At 39.7% G+C, this 20236-nt stretch overlaps 1 protein-coding gene and 1 non-coding gene across 3 annotated transcripts in view; one reads left to right on the top strand and one right to left on the bottom strand.

Annotated features, from left to right (window-relative positions):
- LOC6611649 (tyrosine-protein kinase Btk29A) overlaps positions 1–20236 on the top strand; it is a 41076-nt gene that overhangs the window by 7493 nt on the left and 13347 nt on the right. For both annotated transcript variants that reach the window (XM_032722485.1, XM_002036148.2), the window contains exons 3-5: positions 9173–9268; positions 9329–9521; positions 9835–9981. In XM_032722485.1, coding sequence (XP_032578376.1) covers positions 9173–9268; positions 9329–9521; positions 9835–9981 — 436 coding nt within the window. The remainder of the gene's footprint in view (positions 1–9172; positions 9269–9328; positions 9522–9834; positions 9982–20236) is intronic.
- Trnak-uuu lies at positions 2752–2824 on the bottom strand. Its single transcript has one exon. It is a non-coding gene; the product is annotated as a tRNA-Lys (tRNA).

Genomic DNA, 20236 nt, shown 5'->3' with positions numbered 1-20236 from the left:
CGTAAGCACTTGTAACAATTATGAATCACAATCGAAAAGGTAACACTCCAGCTATGGCGGACTCCGACTCGGATTCGAACTGGAACTCGAACCGAGCATGATGGTAATAAAATTATAAGGAAAACCTGTTGGACAATTGGTGGTCGGTTGGTACATGATTTGCCTATTAACGGATTTAAGACCGCGAGATGATGATTCATTCGATGAATGGTGGAGTTTTTATTTGGTGTTATCCCTCGTGTCTTGAATGCCAAATGAAGGTTTTGCAGCGTCTAATGAGTTGTAAATCCCAGAAGGAAGAGCCAGCAGCGGGCCTAGGAATATATACCTTTTGTGCCTGGACTCCAGACGTCGCATTGTCTGTTGAAGTTTAAGCTTTTCATGCTTCATTATGCTGCCTTGAATGAATCTCTCCTATTCGTCCTCCGGTGGCTCCCTTTGTTTTCCTTCGCCCACGAGCTGACATTGAGTTATTACATCCAGACAGGACAGGCCGACCGACGACCGACCCTCTAGTTGGCCGTAAACATAAAGCCCAGTTCCAAATCAGTTTGCTCCCACAGCAAGTGGGCCTAAGCCTAAACACCTTTTACGCCTTATTATCGGCCAGAGACAATAAACCATCGTTTAATTGGAATTAAGTTCGAAAATAAACGCCTTTCTGTGGAAAAACTAAAAGTCTTAAGCGTTTTTATTGGCATTATCGCTTCAGCTATTTCCGCTGTTAATTTAAAGCTCACGAGCCATCGAATCAAATATCAAAAATGAGAAAAAACACAGCCACAGCAGACCCCGAAAAAACAAACCGATCCCCAAAAAATAGAAATCAAAGCCGGTTTCATCCAAATGTGTGAGCATCTGTGGGGTACAGTGCGGTTCGTTATCATAAATACAAAATAAGCAGGGAAATAATATAATAAATAAGTTAAGCTTAGACAAGTTTCATAGTTGTTTAAATAAATTAAGTCAAGATAACAATTATGCAGTTTTTTATTCTAAACCAAGTTCCATACTTTTTCGAAACGCACTGTATCTGCAAACGATTCCGAAAACTTGTCTACTTTCGTATTCAATAGTGTTATCATGAGAGATGGTCTGAATGGCCAGACGCAGACCGCAAACGCGACTTCGGTCGCCGAGTTCCAGATTGTCGAGAGCCCCCTCGTAGCTTCCCCCTTTCCAACTTTTGTGGTTGTTGATGATTGATCTTATCGCGGCCCGCTCGCCCCGTGAGTCATCATAAAAAACACATTTCTCTTCTTCAGCAGCCGCAGCAGCAGCAGCAGCAGCATCTGTAGCCGCAGCAGCCTCAGCAGCGATCGCCATAAGTTGTTAGCTGTTTTGTACTTTATGGCCTTTTGGCGGCGAAATAGGGGCGGTGGATCGCATAAGGAGTGCGGGAGGGAGGGGGGTAGGGAGGCAGGGATGGGTTAGCTTCATAACTCAATGTGGGTTGTCGTTTCGGTTCTGTTTAAGCTGCGTGCGATACTTACTTTCCTCCGGTTTTTGTTTTTTTTTGGCCCACACAAAGGCCGTTGCTAGAGTACTATGGAACGAAACGTAAACTCGGACAGTAAAAAAAAGATGATTTCGACATGTGGGAAAAAATGTAATTACAGCGAATGTTCAAAATTACTTTTTCAACTCGATGAACATTTACGACTTGGCATAAATCATTAACACAAGGAGCTTACGTTTTCAATAGCTTTGTGCCATTTTGGCAAAGTTGGAAAGCTATTAAATGTACTTATTAACTTACTTTTAACACAAAAATCGATTGCTATCTTAGGCAACCTGGATTGCAAAAAAAAAAAATATATACAAATTTGTTTTCATAGTTTTGTTGCATTTAAAATGAGCCATCTTTACCACTGTTCATCAAGCCATTCTTATTAACTGCGTAACTGTAAAATCATGCGAGCAATTGTCCAAGCAAAATATTCACACACCGCTTGAAAAATGTCCAAAATGATAAATGACTTTCGCCGTATTGCCGCTTTTGACTCCGACTAATTTCCGCTTCCAGTGCAATTTCGCCAAATCAAAATTCCCTCGAATCTGTCGTGTAAAAGATCCCCATATGAAAATGCAGCCGGCGACTCAACACTTTTTTTTTACCGACTGCAGCATAGGATCACATGCAGGCATGTCCAGTGATTCAATCTGCTTGGCATCCACCCCATTTCCGGTTTCCATTACAGTTTCCCAGGCAGCTCTTTCACCCGCCATGGCGGAGTGGTCACCGTCGTGGCTCTTTCTTTTTCCATTTTTAGTTTTGGGGGGCGTTTCGCAGTCATCGGTCAGGAATTGGCGCAGACACTGCGTTTCTGTCAGAAGGAGGAGGATTCCAGAGTTTCGACCCAGACAAATTGCCCCGGCGGCCGTTGCTTGTGTTCACTGCTCCAGTATGCGGTTGCGCCAGTCCAAGCTACAGTCTTACCCAGATAAAGTGAATTTTATGGCAAAACGTAACGAAAACGTAGCCTGACAACGTTGGTCTCAAATCCTTGATTATTGCAGTTCTCTCTTGTTCACTATTGTTATCCTTAGTGATTCGTTATATCGAAGCTTCCCTTTAAATCAAAGCTTAACGCCCTCTTCCTGGCCTAATTATGTTGTTGCACATGCACATTTTTATGAATGAATCACAGCCTCCAGCTCTTTCCCACACGAATGAAAAATATTTATAAAAATGAATTAGTCTGCGCTGAAAAAAGTTATGGAGCTATAAAGTGAGCAAAAAAGATTTTTCGCCCAAGCAGGGACTTGAACCCTGGACCCTTGGATTAAAAGTCCAATGCTCTACCGACTGAGCTACCCGGGCACATGGCAACAGGCTCGCGACAAGTGCAATAATAGCAAAGGTCGCCAAAATCAAGAGAACAATTCTGGCGCTCTGCCATTCTGTACTCTCTCGTTAAGTTGGTTGTTGTTTCCAAGTCTATCATAAATTTTTAAAAATATTACTTTTCTCTACATGTATAAAATATTTAACTTATTTAAATACTTTAGTATGTCCTTCATTAAGTTGGAATATTAAATGTATTAAATATTAAACTTATTTCCTTATATTTCTGTTTAGCTGAAATATTATTATTATTTCGTTTCTATTTAAGGAATTGATGTTTTTACACTTGTATGCATATGCATAAATTGCACTGCTGTATTTTTAGAAAAATTCAATCAAGCGAATATTATAACCGAGTAAAAATCTAATTACCTGCATCGAAATTCCCGCGTTGCTTAATCAGTAATATTATTCTAGGATTTTATGAAAAGCCTAGACCATGAAATTTATAAATGCGCTACCGCTCAAAATCGAATTCGAAAATGAATTCGATTTGATATTGATATCCCAATTAGAGTTCCCATTCAGGACAGATGGAAATGCAGATGAAATGCAGTGAACGACCTCCTCAACGATTCGCTCAACGATGTCTGTGAATGGGATGCGGCTGGAGAAATGTATTTATCAAAACATAAAAATAAACACGAATTGCTTCGGAAATAGACAAAGGGCGCAGCGACCAAATGTTGCCCACAAAATAACGAAAAGAAGGAATTTGTATGTACATATATATTTAAACAGCTAACCAAGCAGAGGAAAATGCTTAAGAATGTCCGTGCGTAGGGGTACATACATATGTACATCTGTACACTTTCGAATTTGGCTTTTCCTTCGTTTTCCACAGCTGTCAGAGAAATACCCTTTCCTTTCCTTCTGCGTGTTGTAATTGCTTGATATTTGGTTAGATTTCGAGGGATAGGAATTTTTGGGATTGGGGGTTTTCTTTCGGATCCACTCGCCGCTGATCTTATGACTGACAATTTCCTCAGCACATTTATCTCTTTGGGTCCCCTGCTATCGCACTTTTTGTTCCCCACTCACTTTTCAATTATTCCTCTTTTCCTTTGTCTCAGCGGCAGACAAGTTTTCCATATGTGTGTGTTTGCTTAATACGTTTTAAGCGCTTTTTAAGCGTTCAAGTCACGATTTTCATATTTATAGAGTTTGTCGAGAAAAAGCGGTGGGGAGTGGGTTGGATCGCTGATTGATCAGCTGTATATATGTTTATGTGGATGTGCAAGCTCTTCTTGATGCCTATCTGCATTCGATTTTTCTTCTCCACTCTGTCGTTGTCTTTTCTTTTCTATAAATTTAATTATTAGGGTTGCCCGGGGGCAACTTTGAACTTTGTCTTATCGTTAATTACATCGCCAACGCTTTTTCGGTTTTTCCCAAGATTTCCATGGGTATTTCTCTCATTCTGCGACCCAATGATGGATCACTCCCATGTGCTGGGGAATTCCAGCGAAATGGCTCTTTATGCTTTGGTGACTTTTCTCAGGACGTTTTTAACTCACTAAAGTATAACAAAATATCTCAAAAATAAATGTAATAAATATAATAATTTATTAGTTTTTAATTGTTCAAAGATAAGATATTAATACCTGTTTTTTAACATATATATAGAATATGATATGTAACATATATAATTATGAAAATTGCGTATTAAACCAAATGTTTTTGTAGCTCCTTTTAACGCTCTTTTAAACACCATATTTTCCACAATACTTAATCTGCATTTAATTTTCTGATATCTGATATAATTTTCAATGTGATGTACGGCGTGGAGTTTAATGCAAATTTAGCGATATAACCACGCAGAGGAAGTGAGGTTTTTCTGTTGACAGGAAAAGGCGAAGACAGTCGACATAGATGAACATGGAATGATTTAGCACAAATTACCCACACTAAAATTAATTACTTCGTCTTGACCAGAACAGAACAAAACAGAACATCCCGAGTCAACCAACCGTGTCCTTTTGATGGCTGGGAACGAGCACCGAAAGAGCAGCGAAAACAACTGAAACTATGGCATAGGAAAATTTTCGTTTTCATTGGAAAAATGCATAAATTTTCCACGAAACTGGGGAATGAGATGCAAGGCAAGGCAAGAAAACAACTTGGCTGTCTTTGTTTACATACTTCTTTTAACTGAAATTTATCGCCCGTCGCCGCTCCTACGCGTGAAATTGTAATAATTAAGGAAAATAAAAAAAAACCGGGGAGTTTGGGGAAATTGAAAAACCATTACGCCGAAACATTTTGTATGCCCGGTTTTCTCTTTATTACAGTTATAATTTATTTGAGGCGATTTTTCAAGCGCACTCCACATGCGGTCAGTTTAAGAAGCGCTCCCTCGCAGTTGCAATCAATCATAGGAATTGTCAAGGGGTTCCCCCACTCTTTAAGTATATATATACATTTAGTTTCCCTCGATCAATCGAAGGGAACATGTGTGTACACAGTACATATCTTGCCCGATTCGTTACGCGGCTCAAAGTCGAAACGAAATGGCATTTGAACATGCCACATGAGGCAGTTGGGTTTTCATTAATCAACATTGTAAAGGTACCACTTTTGAACCTCGAGGATGCACTTGAGTGGGCGATTTAGATACAGAGTGGGAGGGCATACATTCCACTCTGTCCAACTGTCCAGTGGAGTGCATCTAGCATTATAATCGGGGTTATATCATTCTAAATTTAAGAGCACTTCTAGTCGGCATCGTGGGAATATCAATTTTGGGGAGTGTTTCTAGCATAGATATATATTAAAATCAGCAGTAAAATTCGAATAGATGTATATTAGCTTCTTATTTTAATTACATTTTCCACTTATACTTACCTCACCTCGTTCTTCAATTATCGTTTCAGTTTCCACGCTCTCTCTTTCTGCTAACCCACTCCACTTTGACCCTCGGCAATGGCAATTTTCACTTAATCGTTTTTCTTTATGCTGCTGGTACTCAATTTTCCGGGACTTTGTTGCGTTTTCCTTCGCCGGCATTATATTTCGTATTTTCTTCTAGTTTCTTTTTATTTCCATTTTTTTTTTTTTTTTTTTTTGCCTACCTGAGGTGCATTTTGCTTTGACAGCTCTCTCAATTATGTACAGGTGATTGCCGTGCCATTAGGACGCTCTTTTCCCAACCCTCCCTGTCTCTTCCTTTAACAATAGAATTAAATAAGGATGCACACTGGTGCCTTTACAGGTGCGTTTCGTGTTTCAACCTGTTGTCCCTTTTGGCATATTGTGTTACATTTGGTGGTCCCTCGACGGCATTTTATTCACTTGCTTCCGGAAATTCCTTTGCCATTTTGAGAGTGGAGTAAATTATGCAAGAAAAACGCGTTTTTAACAAGCGGAGAATAATTAAATAAAATATTCCCATGTCTTAAAGAATAAGCCCGAAGGAAGTGGGTTTCTATCCTCACTCTGTTTGTTTAACCAACTTTCGACGACGTAAACCACGTTCAGACAGAACCCATTTCCATTTCCATATTCATTCTGTATTTTTACGACTTTATTTTTTGGCCTGAGGCAATTTCTGAAATGTTCGAGAGCCAAACTGCATTTTGTTAATCAATTTGATTAATGTTGCCCTAATTGACTTTCACTTGGCGGAGTTTCATTTTGTCTGGGCCTTTCCATTTCGTATATTATTTTTTTTTTTGTTTTTACCAGAATTTTGGCCAACCTGTTTTACAGGGTATTCCGCTTTATTTTTCGTTTTTAGCTAAAGGAAATTTCCATACCCGCTTGAAAGATCTGAATTTAATTGCCGGCAATTTTTAGCTCGTTGTCACTCGGAATCAGTAGCAGCTGCATCTCCATTTCGCTTATTGATGCCACATGTCGGAACACATGCTCAACATTTGCGCAACCTTTGGCAACAGCTCCAGATACATTTACAGATACATTTGTATCTGCCAGTGCATTGACCTTTTCCCCAAAGGGAAATATCTGCAAGTCGGAACTTTGTTCGCTGAAATCAAAGCAGAAAGCATAACTAGCAGTCATACTCTTTTTGCAGTTATGTAGTAGTTCTACTTTTCATTTCTACATCCATTTCGGTTCAGTTCAGCGCAGCTCAGTTCAGTTAGTTGGCTATTCACGAGAAAGTGGCACGACATGCTCCTCCTGCTCCTACTGCTACTCCTCTTACTCCTCCTTCATTTCCAACCAAGCTAACTTGGCGTGTTCAGGAAGCATCGTCTGGCCAACTATACTGAAACTGGGTTGAATTGGGCTGACAGACGCCGGATGTCATCTAGCTGTCGGACTATTTTCCTATTTTTGCCCCCACCTCATCATTTCTGCTTCTTGCTCCTATTGATGATGTTACTTCGCCTCGCCCACTCCATTTACGTAGGATTTTTCAATTCACTGAAAGTTCTTTTTGGTTTCTAAGGAAAAGGGGCACGAACTGCGTTAGCTAATAAGGCATTCTTGGTTGCAGATTGCATTATTACATATAAAGACTCCATATATATATATATATATTACAGTATCTTGATTATATATTATCTTGATTATATCATGATTTCCATATACTTAACTACTAGCTGCAATATACCAATTTTTTTGAAAAAATTCCCTACTATCCATATCATTTCCGTACGCTGACAGGCCCAATAAACCAAGTTAACTGGATGCCGAAAAATGTGCGCCATTTAAGCTCGTTTCGCTCCTTTTTTCGGCATCGTCCTGGCATTCCACTTGACGGCACTTGAGCAACGTCGTCAACGTCCTTTTTTTTGCGCAAGGGCTAATTTTTGCACGTGTGCCGCCACTTGACGGCAACTTTGGTGGGGGAGAGGAGGGGGAGGGAGTCCCGGCCAAGACGGTGCAACAATTGGGGAAGACCTTAAAGCGCTGCCAGCTCAATTAAGTCAACGTAATTGGCCTAATTGACTCCGACGGCCAACAAAGGCTGCCTTCTAAGACGCTCATAACTTTTGGGGCATCGTAAGGTGGAACACACAGGCAGTTTGGAAAGTGAAGATTTTGAGGACCGGCTGATAAGCACGTTGTTGGCTGTCGGTTTAGCTTTTGGCCCCTACTTATCGCAGCAACCCAAAAAAAAATCTATCCAAACACAAAGTGAGGCAAGCAACGGCAGACGCAACATAAAAACCTCATCAACAACAGCGTTGACACAAAGACCTCAAATAAACAAGCAGCAATTTCAAAATAAGAAAAAAAAAAAAATAAAAACAAAAGCTATACAGAAAAAAAAAAAACAAAGGGCGGAGGGGGAGGATAGTAAAAAACAAAAACTGAAATTCAAGAAAGAAATTTAACTTCCTTCTTGGCTTTTTCAAACTTCAAGTTGTTAAGGAAGTGCAGAGTAAAAAAATTCGAGTTTAAATTGTTTTAATATTTTGGCCAAGGTTGATTTATTGAAGCATACCTTATAAAATTACAATCCCTTAATACAACACTGAAAAAAAGTGATTATACAAACCAGTTTAACGTTGATTAGCACTGCATTCGGTGGATATTTTGATAAATTTTTCATTGTGTACATAAAACTTGTGCATAAAAAGTCAAAACCTATTTGGGTTAAGCCAAAAGCTAAAAGGTTGCAGGGAAAAAGAGGAGCGAGTGGGGAAGACGGAACCATGAGCCAGCAGAAAATCAAATTCAACTTCAACTTCAAATACGTAATGAAATTGAAAATGCGTATATTTGCGTATGTGTGTGTGTGGGGGGAGTGGGGGCAGGAAAAGCCAACTTGGCGGCCAATTGAGAATTGAAATTGAAACTCGCACTCCACTCGAAAATGAGCAGGAAAATGCACAAGGCGATCCGTTAAATTGGCGCTGCTAATGTGTGAGTTTTGTGCGATGAGTGGCAAAGATGATAATGCCGATGAACATGGGGCTGCTAATGGGTCCAATGATGATGATTGAAGAAGCCAATTTATCGAGGGTATGCTGTAATGGAATGAAAGTCTGTTGCTCGAAGTGTTTCTTGTTTCTTGTTTGTTGAAAACGAAAACGAACTTCCGTGTTCGTGGTGGAATTTAATTAGAATGAATTGGAGCAGAACTATATTTTTAATCGATTCGTATAGTTCACAGCGAACAATTTATTTGGGAATTTGATACACTTGAAAGTAATTAAAGTTAATTTACTTTTAATTGGAAGAAAGTTTAATTCGGAGTAGAATCTTAGAAGGGCTGGGTATCTTTTATAGTTCCTAAATAGGTTGATATCACTATTAATTGTTGTAGTATTTGCATTATATACATGCTAATCTAGTTTATTTGAATAACTACAAATAATAACTACTTTTGCCATTCATTTAATTCACTTTCAGCGGAGACGCGAACGTGGACGCATTCATTTGAAGGGCGTTCGCCTGGTGGAGGAGGCGACGGTCAGCGGCGAGGGCGGCGATCCCTTTGCACCGGATGTGAGTAGCCAGAAATGGTTTGGGAAAATATGTTTCATTAACAAACGCTGAAATCCCCAGGGTTATCCGTTCCAAGTGGGCTACTGTGAGATCTCTGCGTCGGCCAATTCGCATCAGCTGGAGAACGGCAGCGGCGGGGGCGGTGGTGGAATCGAGGGTCAGCAGAGTGGACGAGCGGTGCCGCAGTACACACTCTACGTGATCGCCAACAGCGAAAAGGAGCGCAGCGAGTGGATCCGCGCCATCCGCCAAGGTGAGAGCCCCCTATTGACTCGATTGATGATGACCCAGTAATAAAGACAAAGGCAAGGGAGCCAGCCAAACTGCAGCTGTTTTTGGCTAGATCAATCGAGATCGATAAGAAGTAGTCGTGTTCAGTTCAAGAAGCGCCTGTAAATTAGGGAAAAAGTAACGTAAAGCAATCAAAAAGGTTTAAGTGGTTAAAGGCAGATGGGTTCATCAGTTTAGGAGACATGAAAATAAAATCATGGAAAATTAAAGTGTATTGACAATATTTAATATTCTTCATTCCATAATCTTTATTACTTATATTTACCCATTTTCAGTTTGTGAGGATAGCAATACTCCAAAATCGTATCGCTATCATCCGGGATTGTGGTCTGGAAAGAAGTGGAGCTGCTGCAAGGGATTATCTCGAAGCACCTTTGGTTGCAGAGCAGCCGCCCATTGGCGTGAGGCAAACAATAATCCAAGTAAGTAAACATTATGTTATAATGCTTAATATGTTGTTAAAACATATAGAAAAGGAATAGCAATATAGTTTAAGATCTAATTAGGCGTTTTTCACTTAGTTTATTATAACAACCTCAATCATTGAGCAGTAATCATATGCAGTACATATACAAAGTTTTCCAAACGAAAACCGACTCTCTGGCGCAGTTGAAGAACCTCTTGAAGCTAGCCTTGACTGGCGACTTCCTTTGCCGTGTCAAGCAAATGTCATTGTCAACTGTGGGAGTTCCCCCACTGCCAGCCACTTTCCCTGCCCCCCTCCCCAAATTGCCCCGGGGGGAAGTGTCCCGCCCCAATCGAAAATGCTCCTTTGTATCTGCACATTTTTTTCTCACTTATCGCCCCTCGTTTTTCACACACATGTTCTGCATTCGCAACGCTTTTCCTTTTTCCTGTCGTCAGGCCTTATTTGACACATTGTCTGCGGTGCCAACTGGCTCCCCATTTGGATTGTTCTCCATTTCATATTGTGTGTGCGTGTCTCAAGTGCAGCTCTTCTACTTTTCTAAGCCGTTAATGAGCAGGCTCGAAAGGAGTCTGGGTTTGGAGCGAAGTATCTGAGAGTTACGCAGATACTTGCACACACTTGCAGATACTTCTGTGTGGCCGGAACAAATACCTCAACAAAATGGTCATATTGCTGGGTATACAACTCTAATGCAAGTTGGCACCTGTCGGTAAGTTTTTTCTTTTTTATTGACTGGGTGTTAATTCCCTATAACGTGCCTGTGGTCAGCAAATAGTTGCTATTTGCCTGTGGATTGCAGGAAATAAGCAGCAAATTTGAAAACAATAGCCAAAATGAAATGTAAATTATATTGGTTCTACTGCTTTCGTCACTAAAGTCTTGAGATGATATCTTTTACCCGTTTTTATCAAACTCACGAGACCTACTATTTGATCTCATAAGATTGTGTCACAGATTTTGAGTCATCAAAACAAATTTTTGGGTTAGCATTAGATAAAAGACCATACAGGAAATTAACAAATAACAAGACGGTTAGAAAGACACCTTTCTTCGTTATCTTCAATAAACCAAAGACAAAATGCCCAAAAGAAATGCTCCACAATAGTTTTCTACTTTTTGTTCACAATCTAATGTAAACACCATTTTGCCTGTCACTATATCCCAAATCCTTTGCTCTCATTATCGGCTGTCATAAATATTTTGATGTAGATTACCAATTGTGCCGGCACCTTCACCAACCTTAACCCCTGAACGCCGGAGGCAGTTGAAATTATGGTCGAGAACTTTTCCCATTCGTCGACAGCCCGCAAATGTCAAGCTGATGTTCTGATTGCTCATTTGTGTCATCAGATTAGATTTGGAAATGGAAACGAAACTGGGAACTGGGAAGACAGACAGCGAGATCCCTAAATGACATGTGTGGCCACATTGTGTCCCACTGTTTGACAGTTCCAACGCATTTTAGGGCACAACAAACTTCAGCTGCCCCATGGTGGCGATATCTTCATGAGGATTCTTCCCATTTTCCTTTTTTTTTTTTTTTTTTAATTTTTGTACTTTAGGGGGACATCAATTAGAGGCGTCACTTTAAATTGCCGTTAAGTCTGCCAATTTCGGCGAGTCATTGGCTGGAATGAGCATCTCGAAGGGATCTGCAAGGAGCCAAGCGGAAATAACAATAAAAATCAGGTCGCCTTCATCTTCATTTATCAGGCGAAGACAATGAAAGTGGAATGACTGGGCCCGCGATTGCGGCAGCGTGTCAGTTGCCGTTACAATAAATTAGCCTGTCAATTTTCTCCTTCGGTTATCTTTCACCCCAACCCACCCCTCCTCATGGCCCTACGCCCCCGCAAACCCCGAGGTCTTTGGAAATTAATTACACTACCCGAAATCCTTTTCCCTCCACATTTTGACTTTCGCCGCGTGCCATCGTTTGGTTTGGTATGATTGCATTTAAGATCCACTTCGCATGACTCTCGAAAAAAATCGAGGGTGAGATGATTAAGAGGAAAAGTGTTGAGCTCCTGACAACCATAAAGATATATTGCAATAAATTGTGCACTCGAAATGAAGTGCGAGCTAAAAACCCTTTAGAAAATGACAACTAACTAGCAAATTGTATAAAATGTTTAATGGAATAATCATTGCCATTATGGCAATAAAAGTGTTACATTTATAACTCTCAGTTCCGACAGAGAAAAGAATGTTGGAATCATCCACGATTCATGTTAAAGATGAAAATAAATGAAGTAATAAACACAACTAAGCTGAATAATAATCAGGCGATACGCAGAAAGTAGGGTCCGCTAGCTGCAATTTAACGATGTCGTTGCTCTTTCTCCAGATTTTTTTTGTGGCTCGGATTTTCGAGTTCTGTTCCACTATTCCCGAAAAAACAAAGATTTATGGGTCTCGTTTTAAGTGCTTCAAAAATAGTTTCATGTTGTGATTATTATCTGGGGTTGCCCGTGAAAAGAAAGGAAGGGGGTACAATATCTAAGCCATAAAAAAGTGAACTCGAAAACAAAGAAGCGCGGGTTTGAAAGAAGTTTTTCTATTAAGTTTTAAACCTGACTTTTGTGGGTTCCACTTTTTTCGTATATCCTTTTTTTCTTCTTATTTTTATTATTTTGACAAACCGAACCAGCGACAAACACCCCCACCAAGAGCAGGGAGGTTTCCTTTTGGCCAGTGGCCACATCTCCAAAACTGGTTTGGGTTTCTTTAGCCACCACGGATGTATCCGAAAAGGCAGCCAGTTGCCATGCCAGTTCGATATTTAAGAGCACTGGCCAAGAGAACAGCAGCAGCCAAACAAAGTCAGACCGACGAAAAGAAAAAAGCTGAAATCCGAAGTACAAACTGGTTTTTATTTTGGCTCTGGCCTGGGCCAATTGTTTAAGCCTCGAATGGGAAAAGTAAAAAACAACAACAACTGGCCAGTATCTTGGTATCACCATTGTTGCGATTGTGTGTGTGTGTGTGAGTGTGCCTAGGCACGTGCATTGAACTTGGCTCGAAAAACTAGGATGTGCAAGCCAATAGACTTATGGAGGCGATGGATGCTGCTTCCTTTCTTTGAACGCCGCAGGCTATGAATTCTGTGGCTGGGGAGGAACTGTCTTGTCCATCTGTCAGTGTGTCGGTGGTGCGCCTGTCCCCCTGATGATTTGATTAATTTTGCTATTAACCGATCTTGGCCAGACTTGGTCCGCCTCCCGCCATTTGATTGTAATTAGGTGCCCCTTGTTGTCTCTCCTGCAGCTCGGAAAAGAACAACCAAAATGCGTCGGGTGAGTGACCATGAAAACGGACCTAAACTCCGCGTACGATAAAAGTTAAAGTACACTTTAAATTCCATTTTCAAACATCTTACAAATATTTAAATAAACTTAACATGTAGTCATTTATGTACTATTAATTTCATATGTGATTTTATTGATGGCATAGAAACGTTTATCCTTGATTTTTCATGGCTATCATTGGGTTGATTGTGAAGTTGCTTGTATTTTTTCTGAGTGCATGCAGTCTTGAAAACCAATCCGCCAGACGAGAAACGCGCCTTTGCGCCTTGTGTTTGTTGTTGCTGCTGCTTTTTGTTCATGCATCTTCAGTGGCTGCTGGCTGCGATGCCTTCGACCTGCCCAATGTGCCTCGCATTCGTTTGGATTCTGCTCTGTTCTGTTCTGGTTGGGTCGGATCTTTCAAAAAGTTTTAGGCCGGAGTGCGGCGTCCCCGCCATCCCCCCGCCGCATCACCTGGCCATCCTGCCATGATTAATGATGCGTTCTGTTGTGATTCGTTCTAAACGTGGGAAATCGGCAGCAGAAGCCGAGCTTTCGAATGGTTTGAACCCTTCGTTTTTATTTACTTCGCTTTGGACCATTCTCCTTTGTTAACTCACTCAGATCTCTTAACCTTTCCATCTCGCAAAAGACCACGCAATAATTATTTTTGGCCATACATAATATCTTGGCAAATTTCTCAACCAATTAATTTCTTTTCACGACGAACTGTGGCGTGTGACAAGTGTTTGATTACCCATTATCTGCCATTTGGTTGGTATTATGTAAACGCTTAAAGCCTAGTCTTCGGACAGGATTTGTTATGCTAAGCCGGGTAATTACCTCATGTCTGCAAAAAGCCAGGAAAATTAAGAAAGAATTTCTATCATTCTCCAAGCAGGTTTGCGAGTTAATCAAAGACATTTAATCATGTGATATTGAGAGGTTTAAGTCGAATTCATTTGATGGATGGTATGATAATGATTTCTTTATACTTATGTTAATGCTTAAGCGTAATTTTTTATCCATTTCACGAATACAATCTAAAGAAAGTTGTCAATTGCAAGTGAATTCTTAGGAAATTTATAAAAATACCAGTACGTGTTTTTCGCGATTAAATCATTAATTTAATGGAAATATTTTAGCTAATGCTGCATTAGTTTAATTACAAAAAGTTGTTTTTCTCTTTTCTTAGATAAGAAATAAAGTCATTTCCCATTTCTATTCCATCGGAAACTTCCTTGTTTCGCTTTATTGAGAAAACAAAAATATTTCCCAAAATATTCTTTTGAAGTTGTTTCCCAAACTTTTCCTGTCGCCTTGTTTTTGTTTTCTTGCTTTGCTCCAAAAATGTTTTTCCTAATTGCGTCTTATAATTGATATTAGCCATGTCTGTTCTCTTTCTCTTTCTTTCTCTCCACTCCATTTTGGACATCAGCCGAAAGATGCATCCACCTCCCCCTCCCTTTCGCCATCTCTAACTCGCTCTCTTTTTCGTGTGTGTTTTGTGTTGCATTACAAGTTGCCTTGCCCAAAAACAAAAATAAACAAAATCTTGCTCTTAAGCATTTTTGCCTCATTTCCTTAGGACTATAGAACTTTATTACAGTTATTGGTTTGTGCTATACCCCTAACTCTCGTGCCGTCTCACTTCCACTTGCATTTACGCGTGTAACTAATATTTCACCGATTCTAACTGTAATTGTGACTGGCTAAGTGCACAAGTGCTCATTGATTTGCCTATGCTTCAAAAGCAGCAACAACGTTTGCGGTTAAATTCGCACTTCTCTTTGTACTCCGCTGCATTTTGCTGCTCCACTCTGCTCTCTTCTGATACTTTATTATTTTCTATACCAGCTGTGCTCCACTCTGCTGGCTCCTGTGTTGTTATTTTACCCCCTACTTGGCAGCTCTCTTAAGATCTGCTGTCCCTCTTTCTCTGTAAAGAGGATCGCTCCCCACAATTGCTTTGCTGCTTACTCCATTTCCACTTGAAAAAAAAAAAACAAAATATAAGCAAATTTAATGTTATAAACTTTTTCTGAAATTGTGCAACCTTTATTTAGAAAGTAGCTATTTATGTAATCTCGTTTTCTTGCTATCAAAACCTCGTTAAAAAATCAGTTATTTGAAAATTAAATTCATATTAAAAATCAAATTGTCTTTCTCTGAGTGTAATGTTGACTTTGCTCTCTCCCACTCTTGCGCTCACTTCTTGAGCTGCTGAGAAGCGCTCGACGCCTGCGCGATCCGAATTCGATTGAGTTTCTTTTGAACCGTCGTCGAGTGCACAACGCAGAGCGGAAAGCGTAAATCGAAAAGCGGTTGCGGTTTCGAATTTAGCTGTTGTTTCGATTGTCGCGTGTGCCATTGAAAAACACAGTAGTTTGTTTTTAGTACCACGACGATAACCAAATTGCTAGATCACTCACTGGCTGCGTTAAGCCGCAAAAGTGCAATAAATTAGAAAACTTGTTTACGGCCAAAACGTGCGACGGCGACAAAATGTAAATGCTCAGGCAGAAGTGAAGTTTGCTCAAAAGGCCAAAAAGTGTTCTCAGCCCCAAAAATAAAACCAAATGTAAATATCTACAAATTGAAAAATAAAAAAATAACTGAGAGGCAAAAGTGTTTGCAGCCAGGCGAAGCGAAAAAATTGTGCCTTTCTTGACTTATTACCGCTGGAGATCTCACTCATCTCCAAAACTCATTTCTAACAGTAAAAGTTGCTTATGTCACGGCACACACACAAGTACAAACATCTGCGTTCAAACCCTATTTAGTGGACCAATCTGGCAACTCTGGGGAGCCGAGTAAAGTTGTTTAACTTGTTTCTTTTTGGCGTGCCACAGCAGTTTTTCTGCTTTTTGCTTTCGTGCTTATCTTTTGCGCATTTTCTAACAGTCCCCCCTGTCACCTGCCGCCCCCTCTCAGAAATTCATTATTTCTTCTGTCCATTTGCTTAATTAACTTGTCGAAAAAAACACACTTAATACAAAAAACTTACATGAGAAAGAACTTCTCAAAGGTTTATTTTTGGTTTATGGTCTTCTATTGTGTTCTTTTAGTTAGTATCTTCAACCAGTGAATCTAAATTCTTGATTTAGGCACGTGTAAAGACTTTGATCAATCAAATTTAACTCGACGGGTAACTTGTATAACATTTTAGCTTGTTCAATTTATCTGCAAGGAAAATAAATATTTCACAACGTCTTAAATAGTTCTTTATTTTTAGACCCAAGTAACTAACTTCTTATCATATTGATTGTTAATTTTTAAACGAATTCTTAAAAATATGACAACTACCTTCTTTAAACTGTTTTTATTTTGGTTCTCTACCTGTCTCCCTTTATTTTGTTTCTCCCTTTCACACCAAACCAATTAGCAAAGTGAGGGGCGCCTCCGATCCTAACGAACTTCAATTTCAAAGTCGTTTACGGCTCTCAAAACCTGAGAATTGTCCTAAGCAGGTAGCCCAAATAGCCGAAATATCCCGAAATATTCCACTGTTGTGTAATTCAATATTATTCTTGTGGATATTTGTATATTGCCCAAACAGGATCTTCAAACAGCTACAGCTCTCTTTTCGTTTCTTTCCTCGTTTGCCTTTCGATTGAGTCTTGAGTTTTGAGTTTTAGGTCACTTTGCTTTAACGAGAATTTGTTAGCCGCTCGTCGTTTGTTTCATGTTTATTTTTCGTTGTTTTGTTGTCTCTTGTGAGGCCAGCACGTTCAGGCAAATGCTTAAATACTTAAGCCTGCTTATCACGTAACCCAGCTCAAAAGCAATCCGTGGAAAGCCATGGAATAACACTACCGACTTAAAACCGAGTGTCCGAAGGCACTCAGTCTACAATAAAAGATGTATTTCCTGGGAGTGGTCGAAAAGGAAGTATGAATCTTCATCGAGACTTATGTTCATATCATATTTACATTCAATTTTTTTAAATGAACTTTCAAGGGATCAAAATGTTAAAACTCCAAACCGCTTACTCATAATATGCTCTAGAATCTTAAAAGACTGACTTCTGTAGTGATACCATCTCAAGTGGAATTTCGCAATGCTGCCCAGTAATCCCATTTCCTATGTACATTATGCATTTCTCAACTTACACTGTGGTTGTGCCCTTACACATTTCTCTCAACTTTCGATTGGCTTATCAGTTTGGCCCTTATCGCATTGCATTCTGTTGATCCAGACAGGGCCATTAAAAAATTACAAAGGCAGCACTAAAAGTGCCGTTTCGAATTTCAATAGAAATCAATTCGAGTCTACTCGTGTTTTCTCAGCTTTCGTGAAGCTTTTGTTTATAGAAAATATTTTCTCCTCATCTTCGCTTCCATGGTGTTCTTTTCATGGAAAGAGGGTCCATAAAAATAATAAAAATAACAAACCAAAATGCCATTAAAAGGTAGCTTGAAATTGTCATTAAAAACTGAGTAAAAAGCCGAACAAAGGGCCTGAAATGAGTGGGGAAAACAACGGGTGGAGTGAGTGAAAGATATAAAATCCCATACATACATGGCGAAGCATTAAATTTGTAACTCTAAAATGTAACTACCGAGTCATAAATGTTTGGATTACAAATATTTTGATGGCAGCGCCGATTAAACAAGGCGGGAGGTTTACTTTTAACTTCCTCTTGAGTGTGTGGATAATTCCTGGTAAATGCGATTGGCATCTCTAACCTCTCCATAAACGTAAATAAAACAAACGAGGCGAAATGTTCTTAACAAATGAGCAAACAGTAAAAATCCTGATGGCCATGTAAAGTACCGTCATACAGTTGCGTTCAAAATAATAGTGCAAACTAGAAGTGAACTAGTTTTCTTTTATTAGTATTAAATAGTTGAAACTATAGAGAATACAAACAGTATGATCTTTCTTATAAAAGATCATACAAGAGCTCATTTATATTTCGTAATTTTTTGAGCTACTTGAGCTATTTTGTTGACCGCAGCTGTGCGGTATGTGCTTATGTGTGGCAGGTACCTAAGAGAGTTATTCATTGTCCATGTTAATTATCGGTAGGAAAAATGTATGTTTTCCACTCGCAAACAGGCCAAACCACTTGTGTGGCTGCTTGGCTCAATTTATAATGCAAACCAGGTTTAAAATCGAAGGATCCTCCGCCTAACGGTTATGCGGCAGTTCACACACACATACACATACGCGCTGGTTCAGATAGTCAGGCACACAGATACGAAAAGGTAGTTTTCGGATGCCTCTTCGAAGGTTGCAAATAAAAATCGGAAACAAGTTTTTCGCCCCATCTCTTTTTCCCTGCCTTTTTCCTTAGGCAGCTCTCTTTGGAACTGGTTAAAAACTCTTTTTTCGCGAATTGCGAAAGCCTGCACTTAGGATTTTTTTTTTGCCCATTTTCCTTTGCGGTACCGTTAGCAATTTGCCAAAAGTAAATTGGCCCAAAGATTCAATTGCAATTTGCTGTTTTGCCTGTTGCGGCTGCTGACTGCCTGTTCATAAAGATTGCATTTTATGGGAGCCCCAAAAGCAACGGGTCAAGGTCAGCTACGTGCCATTTCATTTGTGGAGCTTTTTAGCACCAACTCCGTCGAAAAGTCGAAAACCCCCAAAACAGATCAGGGGGGAAAGAAGACGAAGTAGGGACCACAACAGAGGAGGGAATAAAAATGTACAAAAAACATGACAAGCGAAAGCTATAGCCTCTTTCACTCCCTTTTTTCCGTTGCCGCTTCTTGACCGCTTTAAATTATTTGGCGGATTTGCTTTGTTCACGCTCCTCAAGTTGCTACATGTTTTTCGGCTTTAGCATTTACCTTTCGGAATCAGGTCAAAGCGGTTGCTTTCTTTCGCAGTGCCACGCCCCAAACGGTTTATTTTGTATTCGGTTTTTACTTTGGCAGCGCTTTCCTTTCGCCCGCGGCCAGCATCTTAGCTCTTTTCGGGATTTTTGCAGGGTCAGGCAAGGTCAATGAGAAGTTCATATATCACCGCTTTACATATTCATTTATTCATTTGTCTGGTTTTTTTTGTCGTAGTTTACGACAAGTAAAAGTTGAACTGTTTTTTGGTCGTTTTTGTGTCAACACTCACATGTCATTAAAGTCGAAATTTTAATGCCAATTGTGTAAGGCGTGAAAATTTCACTTTTCCAATTCGACACGAGTTTCAAGCTGCAATCTGTAGCACTAATAACTGGCAAATCAACAACAAAGAGCCGCGGCTCAAAGCTGTGATTCAATCAAGTATAAATACAGCTATTGTTTTCGGATTTCCCACGACTTTTCATCAGGCTTTTAACTTTGAATTTTCTCAAATAAACTATTCTCTGCCCTTGGTATTTGAACTTAAGCGTGGAGCATTATAACTTAATGGCATAGAGTAAGCATTTATAAGGGTAATATCTTGCACTTAACCAACTAAACAACAAGTTCGATTTATTTCTTATAAAATTTAAATCATGTTTTTTTAACCTTTATGTACTACTACATAATTTTGAGCTCTTTATGAGATACAGCTGTGCACAATTCCATTTAAATTCCATCCACACCTGATCATTTCGATATCGATTTAACTGTTTACCAAGCTTCTACCAATCAGTCTGTAAATAGACCTTAATTTTGATACCGCACCTCGCCCATTTTGCCTAAACCGCACGCCGAGCATCGTTAATCATTTTGAAAGTTCATTAGATTTCGTTGGCTTGTTCCACTGAATTAAGGAACCAACTGGGTAATTATGTTGCCAACAGTTGCTACTAAAAAAAAACAAAAAATAATAGTATAAAGAAGAGACAACCAAGCGAGTGTGTGCGTTACAGTGGAGCTCAATGAACTGCGCCTAGGTCTCCTCTGCCCACGGCTATAGATTGTTGTCTCGGATGACTATTGATGGCGTTTTTCACTTGACTGGGTGCGTTTTGTTTGGTTCAAGGTTTTCACTTGCCTAATCTGTAGGGTAAATGAAAATAGTTCTACT

This window comes from Drosophila sechellia, chromosome 2L, assembly GCF_004382195.2.
Source record: "Drosophila sechellia strain sech25 chromosome 2L, ASM438219v1, whole genome shotgun sequence".
NCBI classification, from domain to species: Eukaryota; Metazoa; Arthropoda; class Insecta; order Diptera; family Drosophilidae; genus Drosophila; species Drosophila sechellia.
This window is presented reverse-complemented; position numbering and strand designations above follow the sequence as displayed.